This window comes from Suncus etruscus, chromosome 9 (assembly GCF_024139225.1).
Source record: "Suncus etruscus isolate mSunEtr1 chromosome 9, mSunEtr1.pri.cur, whole genome shotgun sequence".
NCBI classification, from domain to species: domain Eukaryota; kingdom Metazoa; phylum Chordata; class Mammalia; order Eulipotyphla; family Soricidae; genus Suncus; species Suncus etruscus.
The window spans coordinates 4,745,590-4,766,599 of record NC_064856.1 but is presented as its reverse complement, the minus strand read 5'-3'; the positions used below and the strand labels follow the sequence as shown (position 1 = coordinate 4,766,599).

General features: G+C 43.6%; 1 protein-coding gene across 1 annotated transcript; it reads left to right on the top strand.

The window, feature by feature from the left end:
* The first annotated feature begins 9,575 nt into the window (after positions 1-9,575).
* BMP2 (bone morphogenetic protein 2) lies at positions 9,576-20,530 on the top strand. Its single transcript, XM_049779286.1, has 3 exons — positions 9,576-9,648; positions 11,148-11,500; positions 19,686-20,530. Exons 2-3 carry the CDS (start codon positions 11,155-11,157, stop codon positions 20,528-20,530), a joined length of 1,191 nt encoding a protein of 396 aa, XP_049635243.1. The 5' UTR covers positions 9,576-9,648; positions 11,148-11,154.
* Positions 20,531-21,010: the final 480 nt, after the last annotated feature.

The window sequence follows — 21,010 nt, the reverse complement described above, 5'->3', positions numbered from 1 at the left end:
ATGGGATGCCAGGATTGAACCAGGTCGCCCTGGGTTGGCCTCATGCAAGGCAAATGCCCTGCTGCTGCGCTATCATTCTGATCCCCTCAATTAGTTTCATAATGGTCCCACAGAGTGATATAAGTGACCACAGAGAATTTTGATGTAACCAGACTAGACTTATATAGACTTATGTGATTTAACCAATTGTCAAAGGTGTAGGAATGTGCAAATAAAATAAAATTTTAAGTAGATACCTAGGTAAACCCTAGATATTCATTAGAGTTTACAAATATATAATTCTCCTGGGAAAGCTCTTTTTTTAAAAAATAAATGATTCCTAGAGATATTATGCAACAAAGTCAATATATACAAACAAGAATCACTTGTTGATTTTGCTAGACTTAGATAACCTCAACTATTCAATAAATTATGCAGAGGGACTTTTCACATAATGATAATTCCTTCTCTTTACTTCTTTCACTCTACTTTCTCACCTTGTGCATCCTTCCACTTTATTCTTTACCTGTGATCTAGAAATATCCCCACGGAGCTGTGACTTATTTTTGGTCTATCTGTAATTGCCTAATCTCTTCCTCATGGGAGAGTGCATATCAACCTTTCTTTAAATTCCACTATTAGGAATTCTAAAACAAATGAGCATTGCCTTCTCTCTTTAGAATTTTTCCACAACATATTCTCAATCTTCCTGGGTAATATTTTCCTCTTCAAATAGTTACATTTTTACTCAAAAACCTGTAGCATAGCCCCTAATTATTTTTCTGAACTCCAATAGGCCAATATCTATTACTGCTGTATGCAATTATGGGGATATTTAACAAAGATCCTCAGAGGTACTTTCAAAAAGAGCTACTGCTGCATTTATTGTCTAGCAGCAGAACAAAGTAAAGAATTCATTGGTGTCTAGGAAAATTCAACATGGTCATGAATGGTAGGCAAATTCTTGGCTTCCAGTCTAAAGGCTCTTAGATTTCATTCCTTCTTGGTGGATTACTGTCACATTAGAAGAGAAATCACATAGGCAAAATGCATTTTAGGAAAATAAATATTAACTAAAGTAAAGTCACAGGGAACAGATAGCACTTGCAATAATACACCCAAAATAGAATGAATCTACAGGAACATTTAGCCAATGTAAGGGAAATGAGATATGCAAGTGTGGCATAGAGAAATCTACAGTAGCACCATGGGGAGAAGAATAATCATCAATATCTATAGGCTTTAAAATCCAAGAGTCAAAAGTTTTAGCACTTAGTGAACAACTGCTACACAGAGAGAGAATCCCAGCTTCCATATAATCCCCTCTTCTTAAATAAAAAAGGGAGATTTCCCTAAGATATTTAGATCTGCTTCTTAGACTTGTGAACAAGTTGAGGTCAATGAACATTCTACAGATTCACAAGAAATTTTTACCACTACTTTAACTATTTGGAATTATAAAAATTGAGCTCACTGTTAAAAGTAATATATTTTTCTAGAAATGACCTTCCCAATTGAGAAATTTCTCTGTATAGCAGGCAAACTCTAATTACAAATCATCTGGTATTAAACAGATGAGCTAGATGTCTTTTTCTGGTCAACTGAGAACTTTTCTCATTCTTTAAGGGCCCCAAGCCCTTATCTTATTCTTCAGTTAAGAACCTATACCCTCATTTTTGGCCCAGTGATTTTAAAATCAATATTATTCTGTATACCACTAGTATAATCTGTATCTGTATAATTCTTTAACTAAACTGTAAACTGTTAATTTGGTTGACCTATCAGCCTGAGTAGAGCACAGAATCATGTTAATGGTGCTACATGAGTTGAATCTTTAAATATATGAGCTATTTTCTCCCTTAATTGGTCAATTACATAGCAAAGAACGGTAAGATTTTTTGCAGATAGACATAATAATTTAATCAATGAAATTGAAGTTAATAAATTGGGAAATTATCCTGGTTGGTCCTATTATGATCAAGTGATTCATTTAGAAGAGAATCTAGTAAGTAAAAGAAAAATTGTCTTCTGATGATACCAATGAAGAAACAATGTAAGTGAGTTCTTCAGCAATAAAGATATGATTTCTGGGTACAGTCACAAGTTTATATAAATACACTAAGCCTTAGGAGACAGTAGTCTTTTTTGTTTTGGGCCAAGTCCCGGCCAATAACTTGACTTGACTGTAGCCTTATGAAAATGAAACACTGAGTAGAAAACCAAGCTAAATTTGCATTTGCAGTGACTTGTTGCAAAACACAGATTTTTTTTCTTCATGTCATATTAAGCCCTGTATGAAATATGAACAGATGTTCAGAGAATAGGAGACCAAGGATAATATATATTTTCCTTGTTAGTTTTTCTACGTAATATTCCAATACAATCTCCGTCTATACCACTCTCCAGAGAAACACCCCTATTTCCACCAGTGACTCTTGTAGTTTTCTTAGAGGCCTACTGACTATTTCTTTTGTGTCCCGCTAGATTTCAGGTTTGTGAGTCTTCTATATTTTGTCTTCCTAAGGAATAGTCATAGTATCATTCATCATTTTTCTTAAGTCTGCCTATGGTTAGATTTGTTTGAAAAATATGCCAGCATGTGTGGCTAGGATCCTACCTGAAAAATAATTTTCCCTAGCTAAACCCACCTCCAAATTTGCTCTGACTTTTGTTCCTAGAAGTACCATCTTATATTTTCTTTTACTTTGGATCATGCCAGCAGTACTCAAGGTTTACTCCTAGCTCTGTGCTTAGAAATTTCCTGGGGCAGGAGTTTGGGGGTGGGGCAATGTGTGTGTGCCAGCAACCTGATCCCCAAGTCAGCCAACTCTGCAATTCAAGTACCTTCTCTGCACTTAAGACACTTATATTGTCTCTCCAGTCTAAATGCCATTTTGTATTTTCTGATAGTTTGGCTTTAAGTTGTTTCTACTGTTTGGAATAAAAGAGATCATTAGTACAAGGACATTGGGAGTTGGGGCCCCTTAAACCAATAATGGATTCTTGAATAGAGCATTAATTCTACTACTTGTAGGCTGTGTGACTTTGGGGGAGGAGGGTTTTAGACTCAGGGTTTTTTTCTTTCATATGTAAAATGGGAGTAAAACACTATTGAGCAAAGTTCTTGTAAAAAGAAAATGAATTAAGTGGTATATTGTACAGGAAACTATACTACTTGCTAATGCTGATATTCATAAAAATATTCTGCTTCCTCTGAATTACCTTCTCACCCATTTCTCTTCTATAAATGGAGCAATTTCAAATTTCCAAAGTGTGGTCTACTCTGTGAAATCTATAGCGCTTAGTTCTTTTTTTATCTTAGAGTTATTTTTTCTCCTTTGCCTTTGTTGTTATAATGTCTGAAGGAGCCCATGTACTGGTTACCATGGGGATTATAAGGCAGCACATGGGATCATGCTTGGCTATGTGGGGGGTGGTACTGGGGTTCAAATTAACATCTCATATGTGCAAGGCAGGTGTACTACTGAGTGACATCTCTTCAAGTCCTTGTCTCATGGATGCCAACATTCATAGTACTGTAAAATCACAGAACCTCAATAAAAATGTTTTTAAAAAGTCCTTGTTTCATATTTAACTATGTTTATCTGAAAATAATGTACCATCTTCTGTGCAGAATCATAAATATATTAAGTACAGAGATTTTCTTTGTACTATTTGGGCCTAACTGACATTAGGAGCATTATAACTGTTCAAGAAATATTTAGACATTAGATATGTAAAGTTGGTAGAATAGATCAATTCTCACAATTTAACACTGGCTAAAAACTTTTTTTGGGGACAGGCCCAGTAATTTTCAGGACTTATTCCTGCCTCTGCAATTAGTGATCACTCCTGGCAATGCTCCAGGGATCTATGTAGTGCTGGGTTGGCTATAAAATAAGGCAAGTTTACCCTACCTGTTTATTATCACTTTGCCCCTGTGTTAAAATTTTTTTAATATCATTGATGACATAAGCAAATACTTAAATATGTAATAAATGTAGAATTAATATAGAGCTAAAATAAATTATATTTGTAAGACCTAATTTTTCACAATTATGTGTGAATTTAGCTTTTAAATGTTTTGTTTGGCCTATAAAGTATAAAAGACAATAGCATGAAGCAAAGGCATCCTCTAGATGACCAGTGACCTTAATTTCCTTGCTTATTATAATTCAAAATTTGAAACATTTTGTCTTGACATTCATCTTTAATTTTCTTTACTTTCCTGTTTTTATAAAATATATACAGTTTCACAATAGCCTGGTGATATGTATTTTTTAAATAATATTTTTTTAAACACCATGATTACGAACATGATTGTAGTTGGGTTTCAATCATTAAAAAAAACACACCCCCTTCACCAGTGCCACTTTCCTATCACCAATGACACCATCACTCCCCACCCATGCCTATATTTGAGACAGGCTTTCTACTTCCCTCACTCATTGACATTAGCCTGGTGATATTGGTAATGAACTTATACATATTATTTCTGAGGGAATATAAACCAAGAAAATGTCATTGCCTTAATTGACACATCCTATGACTTTTTTGACAAAATATCTGCTGTTCGGCTATATATGTAAAGCTGTTAATCAAAATAGGAGAGAAGGAAAAAACAGCGGTGGACAAAAGAAGTAAAGTCCTATGCCTAAAGTCAGGACATAATTCTTGCTGAAAGCAAAACAGACATTGAAATGCACATCAAAGAAGTAGCAATCAGGATTTTGTGGGTGCATAATTCGATTTTCATTCTTCAAGTTCACATATGGTATGTGTTGGTTGACCTTAATCCTATCACTGAGCCTAACAGAGCATCTATGTATAACTTACCTGATCCACATACAGGAAAAAAAATATGACCATCTTAAATCCAGCCATCCACAGTCAAACTGGATTAATTAATTCACCTAATTTTCTGTTGGATTTTTATCAGCATGTTTGTTGTTTAGGATAACTACTATTTACATCTTAAAATATAAAGTGAATACATATTCCCTTAACTTTTAAGATGCGGTCAGTATTTGCATTAAAGTAATAACTTAAATTTGTATTAATAAATGTTGTCCTTCTGTAAATAAATCTCTGCTGCACGTATTATTTGAGTCATGCAACAACTAGGGTAGAGTTTTAACTGGATAGTAACTTTTTTTTCCTTTTGGCAATGGCTCCCTTCTAGTGGAAGAACTTCAGCCAGAAATAGGAGGTAGAATTGGGCTTGGGTGTAAGTCACCCCAATCATAAAGCAATACTCTGTACTTAAAGAAAAAAAAGTCAAGAGGTTTCTCTGGGGAGTTGCCACAGATTTCAGTGGAATGACAATTACAAGGTAGATGGATCATTTAATGCCTGCTGTGGCCTTTACAGTGCAGGAGGATCGTTATTTAAATGTTAATTCGCATAATGGTTGGCCTAGCAAGAACAATGGTGAATGCTAATAGCTGCAGGATGCAATAAAATTAAACATTATCTGGGTTGAACTGCTAAAGGAAAAGTTGCCAAAGTATGACTCTTTAAGCACTTAATTTCATTCCAGGTCATGTCCATGTGTAATCAAATGTGGATATCCGGTATCTCCTGAAAAACTGGCTTGGAATGATGGCAAGGAACTAGTAGACCCCTCCTTTACATAGTATCCTTACCGGGTAGGCTGTGTTTTGGTACACACCTTTGCCTATCCCCGCTGGGGTAGATTCAGATAGCTGAATTTTTTCTATCCATTTCCTTTACAAATTACCCAGCCTTAAAGTGGCTTTCCACATCCTTGCAACAAATCTGAGTTATTACTTTAAGGCAGATTTGATATACCCAGAAAGAATGAATCTTACCCTCTGAGCTAAAACAAATAATATTTTAAAGAGTCCTTGAAAAAGTGTAAATTGACCACACAAGGCAAACTCATCTGCTACCTCAACAATAAAATTTCTACAGTCCGAGTGTCAGGTGAAAAGTACAGGACTAGTAGCGAAGATCACAAAGAGATAGTTCCCGCTACTGACAGGCATAATTTTTTTTATTGTGTTCAAATCTTTCACAGTGATATTTAAGGCATTCCCACTATCAGTGTTGTCTTCCCTCCACCCCTGTTCCCAGCATGCATCCTACTTCTCCCTCCTCTACCCCAGTAATGCTAGTGCAACTGTTTCTCCAATCGATAGATTGATGTAGATTGGGTATCATTTCTGTTGTCATTGACTTTGGATTTTCTATTCAAGACTGATCCATTTTTATTTCCACTAAATGGACCTATGACTGTCTGGTCTTGGTACCATCCATTTTTCTCCCTCCAATTATGATGTTGATCAAGGTGATTCCAGTAATGGGGCTCTATGGAGATATACGAAAGGATGTGGGAGGAGTCCGTGTAGGTGCTGTAAGTATCCATTTGGAAGAAGAAAGGGGAAAGAAGAAAAAGAAAGAAAAAAAGTAACAAAACAAAACGAGACAAGACAAAAATAAACAACAAAACCCAATAAGGGAGTGATAACAAAAGTACAAAAAGTATAAGAAAAGAATAAACCAAAAATCAAAAGCATCATTTTTAACTCCTCCTATGTCTGGGAAATGGGTAGGAATGGTCATCCTTTCCTTCGTCCCCTAAAGCAGTCTCCCGGGTTTATTTACATCTTTATTGACTTCTTTTTCCAAGTGTTCAAAGCTCAGTTCTCACCACAAGAGGGCAGCCATCTCTAAAAAACAGCCAGAGAACCGAATTTATCATTGAGAATTCGGGCCAACCTTTAGGGAGCTGTGCTTGAAAGAGGAACCCCACTACCTCTTTGAAATAGCATATCCTACAGAAAAGAGATCTTTGAGTGGACAATAAGGAAATAGAGTACAGTGTCCAGAAGTTTCCGTTTTCCCTCTGATTCTTGGTTCTTCAAAACTGTCCCATTTCCCAAGCTGTGAAGGCCGAGACCTGGACGACACCCTCCTGTCATCACCAGAGATTTATATTTCATCTTTCCTGGAGGAACATCTAACAAGCTATCAACTTTCTCCACTCCTTTAAAACCTCTATCCTGCGTTTCATAAATATTGCTTTTTTAAATATCGCAGATGACAGCAGCAACTGTTAGCTTCGCAATTGAACTTGATAGGGAAGGAAATTGTTTTGGAAGCACAATAAACACTTTAAGTGTCTATTGAGTAGACTCTGCTTCATCGCCTGCTTGTTTTGGTGACCAGTGATTCAGGGTGATAATAAGTTTCCATGGAGATTGTCAGGGAGCAAAAGAAGCATGGCATATTCTCGAAGACTTTGTGGTCCGGCTCCCACCCCCCCCCCACCCCAATTTATTTTCCTAATAGGCAGGCTTCCTTCAAAATACCTTATTTGACCTTTCTACTTCCAGAAACAGCCAGTGCCTAATTCTCCTCTGTGGGTTGCTAATCCGATTTACAAGTGCGGAACCTAGAATTATTTTAACTTCCCAACTGAAAAAAAAAAAATACACACGGATAATAGATTGTTATTAACTCCTGCTTCAGACTTTTTCTCTTCTGGCTTTGTAGGCCAAAGGCCCTGCGAAGGAGAAGTTGTTTCGGTTCATCTGGTCTCCCCCCGCCCCCCACCCCTAGTGTTCTGCCTTTTGGCTTCCCACTTCATGGAGGTTACCCTGTCTTGTCATGCATGGAGGAGCGTGGTATCCCGGGAGGGAACATAGTTCACAGGTGCGGTGAATGTAGTTAAGAAGGGATATTTTAGCTGAGAAAGACAAGGAGCGACCTTGGCCACCTGTCCTAGATGGGTGGGTGGCAGGGCACCTGGGGTGGTGGGAAAGAGGGTCACTGATGCAGGAGGATCTCAGAACTCTGTGGAATAATCGCCTTGTGCACTTGGATCAATCACATTGTAGTCATTTCCTTTCCTTTCCTCTGACCTGCTGAGGTCCATCCAGATGCTGAGCAAGGGATGGGGCGACAGTCACCGGCCTAAGAAATGAAATCCTTCCCACGCTGTCTTTAGACACACGTTTTATGGAAGAAAACATGCTTCCTCTGTGTATATGTTACCTATGTGGACTAGACAGAGATACGGGACACAGACACGTCTGCATGGGGCATCTGTTTGCGTGGCTCTCAAGAGATGATAGCCGTGTGTTTAGGGGACCACAAATTCTAGAGAAATACTGTCCTTATGCCATCAGTATGTGCTGCTATTTCTGCGAGTGCCAAGTTATGAAGTAGGAAAAGACCCGGGGCTGGAGAGATAGCACGGAGGTAGGGCTTCTGCCTAGCATGCAGGAAACGGTGGTTCGAACCCCGGCATCCCATAGGGTTCCCCCGAGAGCCTGCCAGGAGCGAGACCCTTGAAGTCTGGGCCGGTTCGCAGCCTCGTTTTCTTTCTCGGACTCTCCTGCCCAGGGGACTCCTGGAACGCGTCTGTGTCTGCCAGCGGGGCCCCCTCAAGATGCGATCGGGGGGTGTGCGGGCGAGGGGGACAGCTCCTCCGTCGCCCCCAACTTCCAACTGAAAGTTGGGGTGCGGCGGGGGCGATCGGGGACCCCCCCCCCTTCTCCCGAGGCAGCTCGAGCCCGGCCGGGCTTCCCACAGGGGAGGCGGCGTCGGAGGCGCAGCGGCTCCGCCCCGGCCCCATCCCACGCGCCGCCCGCCCGCACCCACCCCGCGCGGGGTTCCCCAGCGAGCGATCCCCGCCGCCCGCCCGCCCGCCCGCCGAGGGGAGGCGTCCGTGGCTGCGGGGAGGGCGCAGGCGGGCGCAGGCGGGCGGCGTCCGCTTTAAAAGCCGCGAGCGCCGCGCCTCGGCGCTGCCGTCGCTGCCAGATCCGCGCCCGACTCGGCTCGGCTCGGCTTGCGCTCGCTCCCAGCTCCGCGCTCCGCTCCCCGGACCCTGAGCGCCCCGGATCTCGGACCCCGGCCCCCGCCGGCCCCTGGGCTTTGGCACGCCGCCCCCCTTGAGGACCCCGGCCCGGAGGCTGCCGGCCAGCGTGGGCACCCCGAGGCGAGGCGCTCCGCCGTGCGCACCGCTCGCTCGCCCGCCCGTGCCAAGCTCTCCAAGCCGGACGCTAGCGCGCGCTCCAGCCGCGATGCGAACCCCGCGTCCCGGACCCGCAGAGGCCCCGCGCCGGCCGGCGGCCCACGCCTGAGCCCCAGCCTGGACCCCAGAGCCCGGATCTCGGACCCAGGACGCGAGGCAGAGCGCACCCGTCCGACCCCAAGCCGCCCCGACTCGACCTCTCCAAGAATGCGCCCCAGGACCGCGCGCGCCTGGACCCGCCGCCGGGCCGGCCCTTGGGCGCTCGCGGGGCTGTGCCCGCGCCCGGCCGAGTGATGCGGGGCTGGAGTGATGCGTGCCTGGAGCCCTCGTCGCCCCTGCGCCGGTGCCCGGACCCCGCGTCGCCCTGGGGTTCGCGGCGGAGCTAGCGCGGAGCGCCCGACCCTCGCCCCCCGCGTCCCGCTCCGGGCTCCAAGGCCCGCGGGCGCCGCGCCCTGAGCGCTCGTCGCTCCCCGGACCCGCGGCCGCACTGCCCGGCGCCCCTCGGACCCGGACTCGTATCCCGCTTGCCCGCTCGCTCCCAGGGACTGCGCTGGCTGGCTGGCCGGCCGCCGGGAGGAGGCGGCCAGGACGGACTTTCTTTCCATGTGGACGCTCTGCCCATGGACGCGACCCCGCGTGCTTCCTAGACGCTCCGCGGGCTCCTAAAGGTAGACTTTGGGGACGGAGCGGATCCCCGGGCGAGCCCCCCCGCGGGGTGGTGACTACTGCGCGGTACCCCGGGGCTCTCGCGCGCCCAGGCGTCCGTCCCATCCTCTGGCCTGCGCGGCGGCGATGGCGATTTTATTGGGGCTGTTAACACTTCTTAGAGGATAAAGAAAAAAGTTCAAGAAACTGGACAGAGAGAGAGAGAGAGAGAGAGAGAGAGAGAGAGAGAGAGAGAGAGAGAGAGAGAGAGAGAGAGAGAGAGTAAAAAGGAGAGAAGAGAGGAGAGAGAGACAGTAAAAAGGAGAGAAGAGAGAAGGAGAGAGTAAAAAAGGAGAGAAGAGAGGAGAGAGAGAGACAGTAAAAAGGAGAGAAGAGAGGAGAGAGAGAGAGGAGACAGTAAAAAGGAGAGAGGAGAGAGATTGTTAGGTCCCTTTTTATATTCAAGTTAGGAGAGAGAGGAAAGAGAGGAGAGAGAGAGAGAGAGAGAGAGAGAGAGAGAGAGAGAGAGAGAGAGAGAGAGAGAGAGAGAGAGGAGACAGTAAAAAGGAGAGAGGAGAGAGATTGTTAGGTCCCTTTTTATATTCAAGTTAGGAGAGAGAGAAAGGAGAGGAGAGAGAAGGAGAGAAAGGAGAAAGAGAAGGAAAGAGAGAAGGAAAGAGAGAGAGAAAGAGACACCCCCCTGGGTGCACCCGTTAGTTGCCAGCCTGCGGTGATGGCTGGCTGGGAGACCTGCCTGCTCTGTCCCGGGCAGGACAGGCCTGCTGAGATCTGGGGTCCAGGATGGAGACGGAGCCAGCCGGTGTCCTGGGGCGCTCCCTCCGGACACGGGAGTGGAAGGAGAGGCTGGTTCTCCGGGTGCACCTTCAAAGCGGGGTGGGCTTAGGGGCTGCGTGTGCGGGATGGAGCGAAGCGGTGGAGTCCTGACAACCCGGAGGTCCCACGCGCGCTGCAAGTGGCTTGGAGAGTTGACTGTGTCTGAAAGTTTCAGAGCGTGTGTGTGTGTGTGTGTGTGTGTGTGTGTGTGTGTGTGTGTGTGTGTGTGTGTGTGTGTGTGTGTGTATCAGGAAGTTCTATACAGTTGCCTCTAAGGAAGTCACATGCCCCACTAGTGAATGTTTCTGTGCGGCGAGCTCTGGGCACCGTCTGGGCACTGTCTGTTTAGGGGCCCCGGGGCTCTCCACGGTGGGGTTCCCTGGCTCTCAGCGCCAGTGTCCCCGATAGAAAGCAAGGTGACAGCCATTGACTCTGGGGGTGTGGCAGCAAGTCAAGTCCGACTGAATGGGGAGGGGGCGGGATGGGGCCAGCCATCCCGATGGGTCGGTGCTGCCCGATCTTTGCGCTTGCTTGCAGCCCGGGACAAGTGTCCCCGGCGGGTGGCCCGGAGGAGGCAGGCGGCCAGCCAGCGCCAGGAGGGTGGACAGGCGGGCGGGCGGGCGGAGGGCCGGGAGGGGACCTCGGTGACTCACGTCAGCCGGTCGGTCCTGTCCTGTCCTGTCCGCAGGTCGACCATGGTGGCCGGGACCCGCTGCCTTCTAGCGTTGCTGCTTCCCCAGGTCCTCCTGGGCGGCGCGGCCGGCCTCATCCCCGAGCTGGGCCGGAGGAGGTTCGCGGCGGCATCCCGGGCCGGCTCGGCGTCCCGACCGTCCGACGACGTCCTCAGCGAGTTCGAGCTGCGGCTGCTCGGCATGTTCGGCCTGAAGCAGAGACCCACCCCCAGCCGGGACGCCGTGGTGCCGCCCTACATGCTGGACCTGTACCGCCGGCACTCGGGTCAGCCTGGAGCCCCCGCGCTGGACCACCGGCTGGAGCGCGCGGCCAGCCGGGCCAACACCGTGCGCAGCTTCCACCACGAAGGTAATTGGGGGCACGGGCGGGGATGCTGCGGGAGGGGAGGGAGACTTCGGCCAAAAGCTCCCCGGGGAGCACAGAAGGACCACCGTGGGCCTTTGGCCTTCCCGGGTCTGTAGGGACCTTTCGGAGGCAGGCTGCAGTGCCCCGGACTGCCTGTGTGGCTGGCACGGGAGCCAGGGATTCCCCTTGGGTAACTCCGCACCCCGCCCTGGCTGGCCACCAGAGGAGGGACTCCTCCCTCCCTTCTCCGGGAATGGAGAGGCATGGAGTGATGGAGAAGATGAGGACACAAGGTATGCCCCTAGTCAGCTAAAGGTGCAAGGATTCCTTCGAGGCATCAAGGGGGGTCCTGGGAGGGGTAGGTCCCATGAGGCTCTTAGAGTCCTTTTTGGCACCCCCAGCTATAGAGATCCGCTGCTCCTGCTTTAAAACCAGGGCTCAAGCCAGGACAAATCTAGAGTCATCTTTTCCGAGATAGTTCTGAGGCATCCCGGCCCAGATGGGGGTCCAAAGTTTTGGTAATTTGCAGTTGTTCCTGGGTCTGCTGGGAAAGATGTTCGCATCCCTAACATTATCATCCCTTCTGGAGAGCCATTCAACAATCAGTCTTATTGTTTTCCTAATGACTTTCTTGTCTCTTGCTTAAATCTGAGATGAACTTCCAGACAGTCTGGTTTTCAGATCAAAGCTTGCAGTGTAGCTAGCGCTCTCTTTGCCTTCTTCTTCTTCTTCTTTCTTCTTCTTCTTCTTCTTCTTCTTCTTCTTCTTCTTCTTCTTCTTCTTCTTCTTCTTCTTCTTCTTCTTCTTCTTCTTCTTCTTCTTCTTCTTCTTCCTTCTTCTTCTTCTTCTTCTTCTTCTTCTTCTTCTTCTTCTTCTTCTTCTTCTTCTTCTTCTTCTTCTTCTTCTTCTTCTTCTTCTTCTTCTTCTTCATCCTCCTCCTCCTCCTCCTCCTCCTCCTCCTCCTCCTCCTCCTCCTCCTCCTCCTCCTCCTCCTTCTCTCTTCTCTTCTTCTTCTTCTTCTTCTTCTTCTTCTTCTTCTTCTTCTTCTTCTTCTTCTTCTTCTTCTTCTTCTTCTTCTTCTTCTTCTTCTTCTTCTTTTTTTCCCCCTAAGGTAGGAGATTTCTACAGGTTTCCTCTGAAAGCAGTTAGTGGATTTGAACTGCCCTAGAGCTGAGATTTGTTGTGTCAACAATTCTAAGCAGCGTTTGTCCAAAAACACGTCCCCAAATCTTTCCTCTACACTTCTAGGTGCCCTTTGCCTTACTGCTTTCTAAATAGGCCACTGGTTCCCTCTAGTTCTAGAGAAGAGCACAGACTTGAATCTCACTGAGCAGAGTCTGGGGAGACACTCATGAAGTTCCCTTTTTCTTGCCTCGTCCTGCTGAGAGGGTAAATTTCTGCTGAAAATCTACACCCCCCCCCCCATGTCAACAAATCAGGAAATGGTCAGACATGTTCTCCCTGAGTGAAGGAGTCCTACTTATTCTTGTGGGGACAAAGTTTGACAGTGGGAAAATATTCTCAGAGGAGGTCACATACTATAAGTATTTCTTCTTCAATAAGGAGAGTGAACTGATAATTGCCTCAGTCTCCAGCACGTGTCCATGTCTTAGCTGCTCTTTGCCAGCTGAATCCACATAGCCACATGGAAAAGAACATCCATGTCATTCTACTCTTTTGGGATGCACCCACTAATATTAGGTTTCATACACACACACACACACACACACACACACACACACACACACACACACAGCAGGCATCTGCTGCAGATTGGGAAATGTTTCTGTGTCTGTTATCTCTTAACTCTTGTTCTAGCTTTTTATTTCATCGTCAGGCCATATATTGTACTTTTTAAAAACCATTCCGTCTTTCTGCAGCCCAGGGTTGGGTTTTTATAAACTTCCTTGGGCCATGCGTGAAAGTTTCTAGCTATAGTTTAATAAACCTTGTGATTAAGATTGTTGGCTTAAGAGCAGAATTTAGTCTTTTACACATTAATCAGTATTTAGCAAATTGCTTTGGTAAAGGACCAAGAGAACTGATTACAAGAAGTATCTGTTGGTTTGATTTTTAAGTGGGTCTGTGTTATTTGATAAAATTACAAGATGAGAATGTTTTGATGAAGTACCTTGAACCCATATGTGTAAGTGATGGGACCACAGAGTGAGCCATCGAAGGCAAGATTAATTAGAGGTTCCCAAATGTATTTGGCCTTCCCTATATCAGAAAAAATAATAAGTGCTCTCTGGGAAACCTACTTTCTTTAAGAGAACATTGAGAAAACATACCCTAATTGTATCTGAAGCTCTCACACCGGCGCCCGCACATTATCTCAATGGCGACGAAAGGGTTGGTATCATTCACAGTGGGAAACACTGCATTAAACTTTGTCTTAGTTCCTTTCTACGTTGCTTTTTAATGAAGATAGCCCAACCACCGCAGACATTTATTGTTCAAATCAATACACAGTGCTTGAGTCACACAGACTTTTAAAAAATTCCCCTGAGAGCAGAAGAATGATGTCTTCAACTAGAAAATGTGTTTTGTGCTGTACCTAGAAATCAATGAAATTGGTTGACTGCGTGGGGGAAAATATCTTACCCATCTCCTGTTGGATCAGAGCATAGAAGCACCTAGTATTCACTCATTATATTCAGAAGGATGGTGCTTTGTTTAGAAATGAATGCTTTTCCTCGATGACAGAAACTTTGGAATTGCCCTTGTTCTCTTATATCTAATGGTGAAAATATCTCAATAGTAGGAAAAGTGTAAGATGAAATCACTGCCGTCAGGAGAACTTGTATCCTAAGTTCCATTGTAGTCCAAGGATATGGACACATACCACTAAACCAGTAACTCTGGAAGTTGTTGAACTATCTCAGGAATTTCTTCATGGGAACATACCTCTGTGTTAGCAGAGCAGGTGTTCTCTCATGCAGTCTGTGAACATCTCATGGGATGTTCTTAAACTTACCTTCACTGGCTCACTTCTTTTTCTTTTTTTTTTTTTTTTTTTTTTTTTTTTGGTTTTTGGGCCACACCTGGTAACGCTCAGGGGTTACTCCTGGCTATGCGCTCAGAAGTTGCTCCTGGCTTGGGGGACCATATGGGACACCGGGGGATCGAACCGCGGTCCGTCCAAGCTAGCGCAGGCAAGGCAGGCACCTTACCTTTAGCGCCACCGCCCGGCCCCTCACTTCTTTTTCTGTGGACTCAGTTTATCCTTCTCTGTGTTCTCTCTTGATCCCTTCTCATTCCTTCTCATTTGGTCTGTTTTCAGATTTTCCCTTTGAGATCTTACTGAAGGAGTAGTGACAGGGAGTGAGAGATTCAAAGCAGGTAGTGACTCTTTTTCCATGAGTGTAATTTTAGTGGTTGTTAAAGTGATCACAGTGAAACTTATTTACTTCATTATTCTTCTTATAAATCAGTCATTTCAGCCTTTAGATAATAGTGTTGATGATTTTCAGATTTTTTTGTTTGTTTGTTTTGCTTTGGAGGCTTCCACTGGCTCTGGGCTCAGGACTCACTTCTGACTCTTCCCTCAGGTTCACTTCTCTGAGGGACATATATATGGTTTGAGGGCATTGAACTCAGGCTGACTCCCTGCTTTAACTCAACTATCTCTTTGAATCCCACTTTTCAATGATTTCATATTAGTCATTTGCAAACTTAACTGCTTTTCCAAAACAACCACATGTTTTTGTTGCTGTTGCTACTGGACGTGTGTGTGTGTGTGTGTGTGTGTGTGTGTGTGTGTGTGTGTGTATGGAGTATTCAAGAACTCTCAGAGTGCAACCATAACTCTTTCTGTTAAAAGTCAACATACTTGTGGACCAAAAGGCTGCTAATATAAAACATCATTGGCTCTCTACAAGATCTCCCTTTCCCTGTGGGCCCTCTCCACATTACTTTTCTGGTCATTTAGTTCTGACTGAGCTCTCTACCACATTTGGATAGAGTATTTCTAGACCTTTGGTTGGACCAGAAATCAATGGTTAGTGTGATAGGTTCAAATATACACTGAGTGATTTTCATTTGAGTACAGTAGTGCTTCAATACTCAGTGTGTTTTCCAATCAGTGTTAGAGAGTGCCGTCTAGTGGCCAAACACTTGAGAACTGTTGTACTGTAGTCTACTTGAGTTCTTCACTCTGCTCCACATTTACTCTTTGACTTTAGGAAAGTTATGTAACCTCTCTGAGCTCCCACTGTTCCATGTACCAAACAGAGATCAAAACAGAGATTCTCTCAAATCATTTCTCCAACTACCAACCGTTGTATGCCAAATGTCATTCTTAGGATAGTTTTTAGTATTCTCCCCTTGTCCATATCAAAGGGACCAGCCAGAGGGGAGCTCTCCTCTGCTTGGATTATTTTGATGTAGAAGAATATTGACCGAGTGTTACATGATTAAGTTGAATTTCACTTATGGGGGAAGAGAGAGAAAGTCAAAAATAAGGTTTGTCTTAATTTTCTTTCCCATATTGTTGCAGTGATTCATTCGTTGCATTAAGAATTTTGTGATTCTGGGTAGTAGAGAAAGTACAGTAGAAAAGGCACTGCCAACCTGGGTTTAGTTCTTGATTCCACACAGGGTCTCCTGAGCAAGGAAGGGTGTTCTCTGAGCACTGATCAAGGAATAAGCCCTCAGCACAGTGAGGTGTGGTCTTGAAACAAAAGGAGACAAAAATAATTTAGAGATTCTAGAGCCATGTCTAAAGGAGGCCAACATCCTCATTCAAACTACTTCTAAGGATTAATGACCAGAGAATAACCTGAGATATAAGTCTGAAAAAGCAGTCTACTTGGGTAACTGTTGCTATAGTATTTGGCAGCTTGAAAAAATGATTTATTTTTGGTAGGTTTTGATTTTTCTATCCTTGACCAAAATTCATGTTTAGTAGAACAGTGATTGTCCTAACATGGGACAGCCTTTTCTCTGAATTTTGTTTTTTTTTCTGAATTTTTAATTTGTTACTGTGACTGGCATCTTCATCAGTGATGAAGACATCATATTGGCTATTTGTTGGTTTTTTTTGTTTGTTTGTTTTTGTTTTTTTGTTTTTTTGTTTTTTTTTTTTTTTGGGGGGGGGGGTCACACCTGCAGCATTTAGGGCTTACTCCTGGCTCTGCACTCAGAAACCACTCGGCTCAGGAGACCATCTGGGATGCCAGAAATTGAACTCTGGTCAGTTGCATACAAGGCAAACACCCTACCTGCTATGCTATTGCTCCAGCCCCCCTATAGTGGCTATTTAGTATTAAGGGGTGGGGGTGGGGAGCATGAGACCAGTCAGCTGGTTGAACTGCTGCTGGGAAGTTAGAAAGATGCTTTCATATTTTATGTAGCTACCAGCATAATTTTTCTCCTCTGCTGGGATTGCCAAATCTTTGTTGGCTTTGTCACTTACTCCAAAGGGATTTTTGAAGCAAATGAAGTTACTGCTTTTGTAGTTTAAACTGTGGTCCCCTCAGATCTTCTATTTAATCTTTGGAGGTTTGTTTCTTGTATGGCTCTTTAGTCCCATTTTTTTATTTTAAGTTGTCCTTTCCTTGTCATTCTGTGTTTGGTGGGGGTGGTTGTGGGACCTTTATCATTTCTTTAATATACAGATTTGGAATCTAGATATTTTTGCCATTGTGCTCTCTCTGGGCTCCTTGCTCAATTCAGCTGTTAATCCTGATTACTTTGCTTTATCTTCTTCCTTAGAAGTAGAGGGAGTTCTAAGATGTGCTGTTTCAGAAAATTTAGATATTCAGGCGCGGGTTGACTTTGTAGCCTGGGGCCTGGTAGACTCTGCTGCCATTTACCTCTTGTTTCTTTTCTCTTGTAAGCCTTTGAAGGATGGTTGGAAAACAAAACAAAACAAAAAAAAAACAGCTAAGTTCAACCTTGGAGACTTTTCTGGAGCCCTGGTGTTGTTTGTGAGACATTGATTCTGAACACAGGGCCTGGATCCCCTTAGCCAGCCACCAGTGGAGTTTGGAGTGCACATGACATCTACACCTGTCTCTCTTGCTGTGGAAGGTCTTTTTCTGCTCAGTTTCTTAGGGCTCCATTTTGATTCTTTGGTCAATTCTAATGGTCATTGTCACTCTTTTTTATTGTAACACAGTAATACTTGAAAATATATCTTTTATTCAGGTCACTTATACCTGAATTAGCAAAGAAACTGTTAAAAAATCTTCCCCCTTAGAGAGACACCATCCAATTCAGAGCATCCTCTTAACTGGGGATCTCACTAGGAATTCTAGGCCTCAGGCTCCAAGCCAAAACTCTGAAATGAGAATCTGCATTGGAAGATTTCAGGCAGCTGAAGTGTCTTGTGTGAAGGTTAAAATCTGAGGAGCACGCATTAAATGCTACTCCCTAATTTGCTATAAACTGCCCTTTCGTTGAACTCGTTGCTCCCACTTAGTTTGTAATGATAACTATGGCTTTGATGATAAAGGTTTACACAGGTAGAAACGTGAGTAATCTGGAGTGAGTCTTCCTTGCTAAGGCATAGAGATTTGGAAAGCAGTCTAACACTGGTTGAATTTGGGGGTGATAATAGTCATCAACTTAATGGAGCTACAGGTTTCTCTCATGGTGATAAGAACTATAATCAAATAGATTTTGTTAGCACTTAGGTTATTTTAATTTTAATATATTTTTCCAGCTTTTTTTTTTTTTTTGCTTGTTTTGTTTTGGACCACAGCTGGTGACGATCAGGGGTTACTCCTGACTATGCACTGAGAAATTGCTCCTGGCTTGGGGGATCATATGGGACGCCAAGGGATTGAACCCTGGTCCATCTTAGGCTAGCGCTGGCCAAGCAGACACCTTACCACTCTGTGCCACTGCTTCGACCCAAAACATAGGTTATTTTATCAGTGAAATGACAGGATGTACTAAAGCAACAAGAAAATAGACATAAATATCTTCATATATCTCCATATACTTTTTATACATATTTATATATATATATCTCCATATACTTTTAATAATCACGATTTCATCATGCAAATGTTTTGATTTGCAAGCTATAATCTTTAAAATGCATACACTATGTGACATTTTATTGTTTGCTTGAAAAAGAGTCTGCTTGAAAGCTGAAATTGTGGTGTCTGAAAGGGGAAAGCGCTTTCATACGCATAACACCTAACTAATTCCTTGGAAATAGCAATCGTACAGAATGATTACCGTGTAACAGGAGATAAAATTAATTCTTACAATGAATATTATTAAAGCTTTGTAAGTTTTGATAAATTCTTGTGTGGGTGTAGCCAATAGTTACACCACCATAACTATGGTGCCTATGGGGTAGGTGCATATTTTAATAGGATTTGTTTTTCCAAAAGATAGATAAATTACAAATAGAGCCATGTCACATTCTTTTGCTTCTTAAAAGCATCTAAAATGAGAATTTGATTTTTCAGGTCATAAGGAGGTGAGAGAACAGATAACAGTTGGGGACTTTACTTCTCTTGAATCCGGCTGCCCCTTAATTAGTTCAGTGTCCTCATACCACCCTTATGTTTCCAAAGAGGCAGATCCCTGTAAATACCTTTGTCTCTGGACTTTTGAGTAAAATAGTAGGGTGTACTTTGCAAAATGTCATCGTTGATGTTGAGTTTCAGAGTCTTTAATTAGGAAACTGAAATCTGTATATTGAGATTTGTAAATCATCTAAATTGTAGAGTAATGTTTTAGAATTCCGCTTAAGGGATTGACATTAAAGCCGTTTTCTTTTTAAGAAATGCAATAATTTCCTCAAATCCTCACTCATTAGACCTCTTCTAACTATAGTGCTGACTTTTTTTTTTTTTTTTTGCCCTAAAGTCTGTGGATTCCAAAGAAGTGCTTTACCATTTCCCCCATTATTATAGCCACCTGGAAACAGTATTCATGTATGGGATTAAAAACATAACAATGAATGAAGAAATTTTGCTTCCTGGTATGATATTGACATAAGTGTATAGGAAAAAAAGAGACTCATTCTTCTTCTTATTTAACTCAAAGAGAAGATTTTATTCTGGCAGCAAACTTCTACATGGGTAAATTCAAACCCTAACATGAGGGTGGGCTGGTTATTTTTTTTTTTTTTCGTAATCAGATTTTGTCTGCAATCAGATTGTCATTATTTATCTGACCAAGTGTTCTTTCTCCCCTCACCCCCACCCCTTTTATACTAACTTAGAATCTCTGGAGGAACTCCCAGAAGCAAGTGGAACAACCACCCGGCGATTTTTCTTTAACTTAACTTCTATCCCCACTGAGGAATTTATCACTTCAGCTGAACTTCAGGTCTTTCGGGAGCAGGCACAGGAAACGCTAGAGAACAATAGCAGTTTCCATCACCGAATTAATATTTATGAAATTCTAAAACCTGCAGCCGCCAACATGAAGTTGCCTGTGACCCGACTCTTGGACACTAGATTGGTGATGCAGAATGTGAGCGGCTGGGAGAGATTTGATGTCACCCCTGCTGTGATGCGGTGGACAGCACAGGGACAGGCCAACCATGGGTTTGTGGTAGAAGTGGCCCATTTGGCGGGGAACCCACGTGTCTCCAAGAGGCACGTTCGAATTAGCAGGTCTTTGCACCAAGATGAGCACAGCTGGTCCCAAATCAGGCCACTGCTTGTCACTTTTGGCCATGATGGCAAAGGACATCCTCTCCACAAAAGAGAAAAGCGTCAAGCCAAACACAAACCACGGAAGCGCCTCAAGTCCAGCTGTAAGAGACATCCTTTGTACGTGGACTTCAGTGACGTGGGGTGGAATGACTGGATCGTAGCCCCCCCAGGGTATCATGCCTTTTACTGCCATGGGGAATGCCCATTCCCCCTGGCTGATCATCTGAACTCCACTAACCATGCCATTGTGCAGACCTTGGTCAATTCCGTGAACTCGAAGATTCCCAAGGCGTGCTGTGTCCCAACAGAACTCAGTGCTATCTCCATGCTGTACCTTGACGAAAATGAAAAGGTTGTATTAAAGAACTATCAGGACATGGTTGTGGAGGGTTGTGGGTGTCGTTAGCACAGCAAATATATTTGTGTATATATGTATGTGAATATATATATATGCACACACACATATATATTTTAGAAAAACAAGTTGACACTTTAATATTTCCCAATGAAGACTTTATTTATGGAATGGAATGGAGAAAAAAAACAGCTATTTTGAAAATATATTTATATCTACATAAAAAAAAGTTGGGAAAACAAATATTTTAATCAGAGAAATTATTCCTTAAAGATTTTTAAAATGTATTTAGTTGTACATTTTATACGGGTTCAAACCCAGCACATGAAGTATAATGGTCAGATTTATTTTGTATTTATTTACTATTATAACCACTTTTTAGGAAAAATAGCTAATTTGTATTTATATGTAATCAAAAGAAGTATTGGGTTTGTACATAATTTTCCAAAAAAAAAATTGTAGTTGTTTTCATTTGTGTGTATTTAAGATGAGAAGTCTACATGGAAGGTTACTCTGGCAAAGTGCTTAGCA

Bases quoted from the DNA above. Each gene is read 5' to 3' on its own strand.
- BMP2 (XM_049779286.1), top strand. From the start codon at position 11,155: ATGGTGGCCGGGACCCGCTGCCTTCTAGCGTTGCTGCTTCCCCAGGTC. The intron at 11,501-19,685 runs GTAATTGGGGGC...ATACTAACTTAG, and splicing joins GCGCAGCTTCCACCACGAAG to AATCTCTGGAGGAACTCCCA.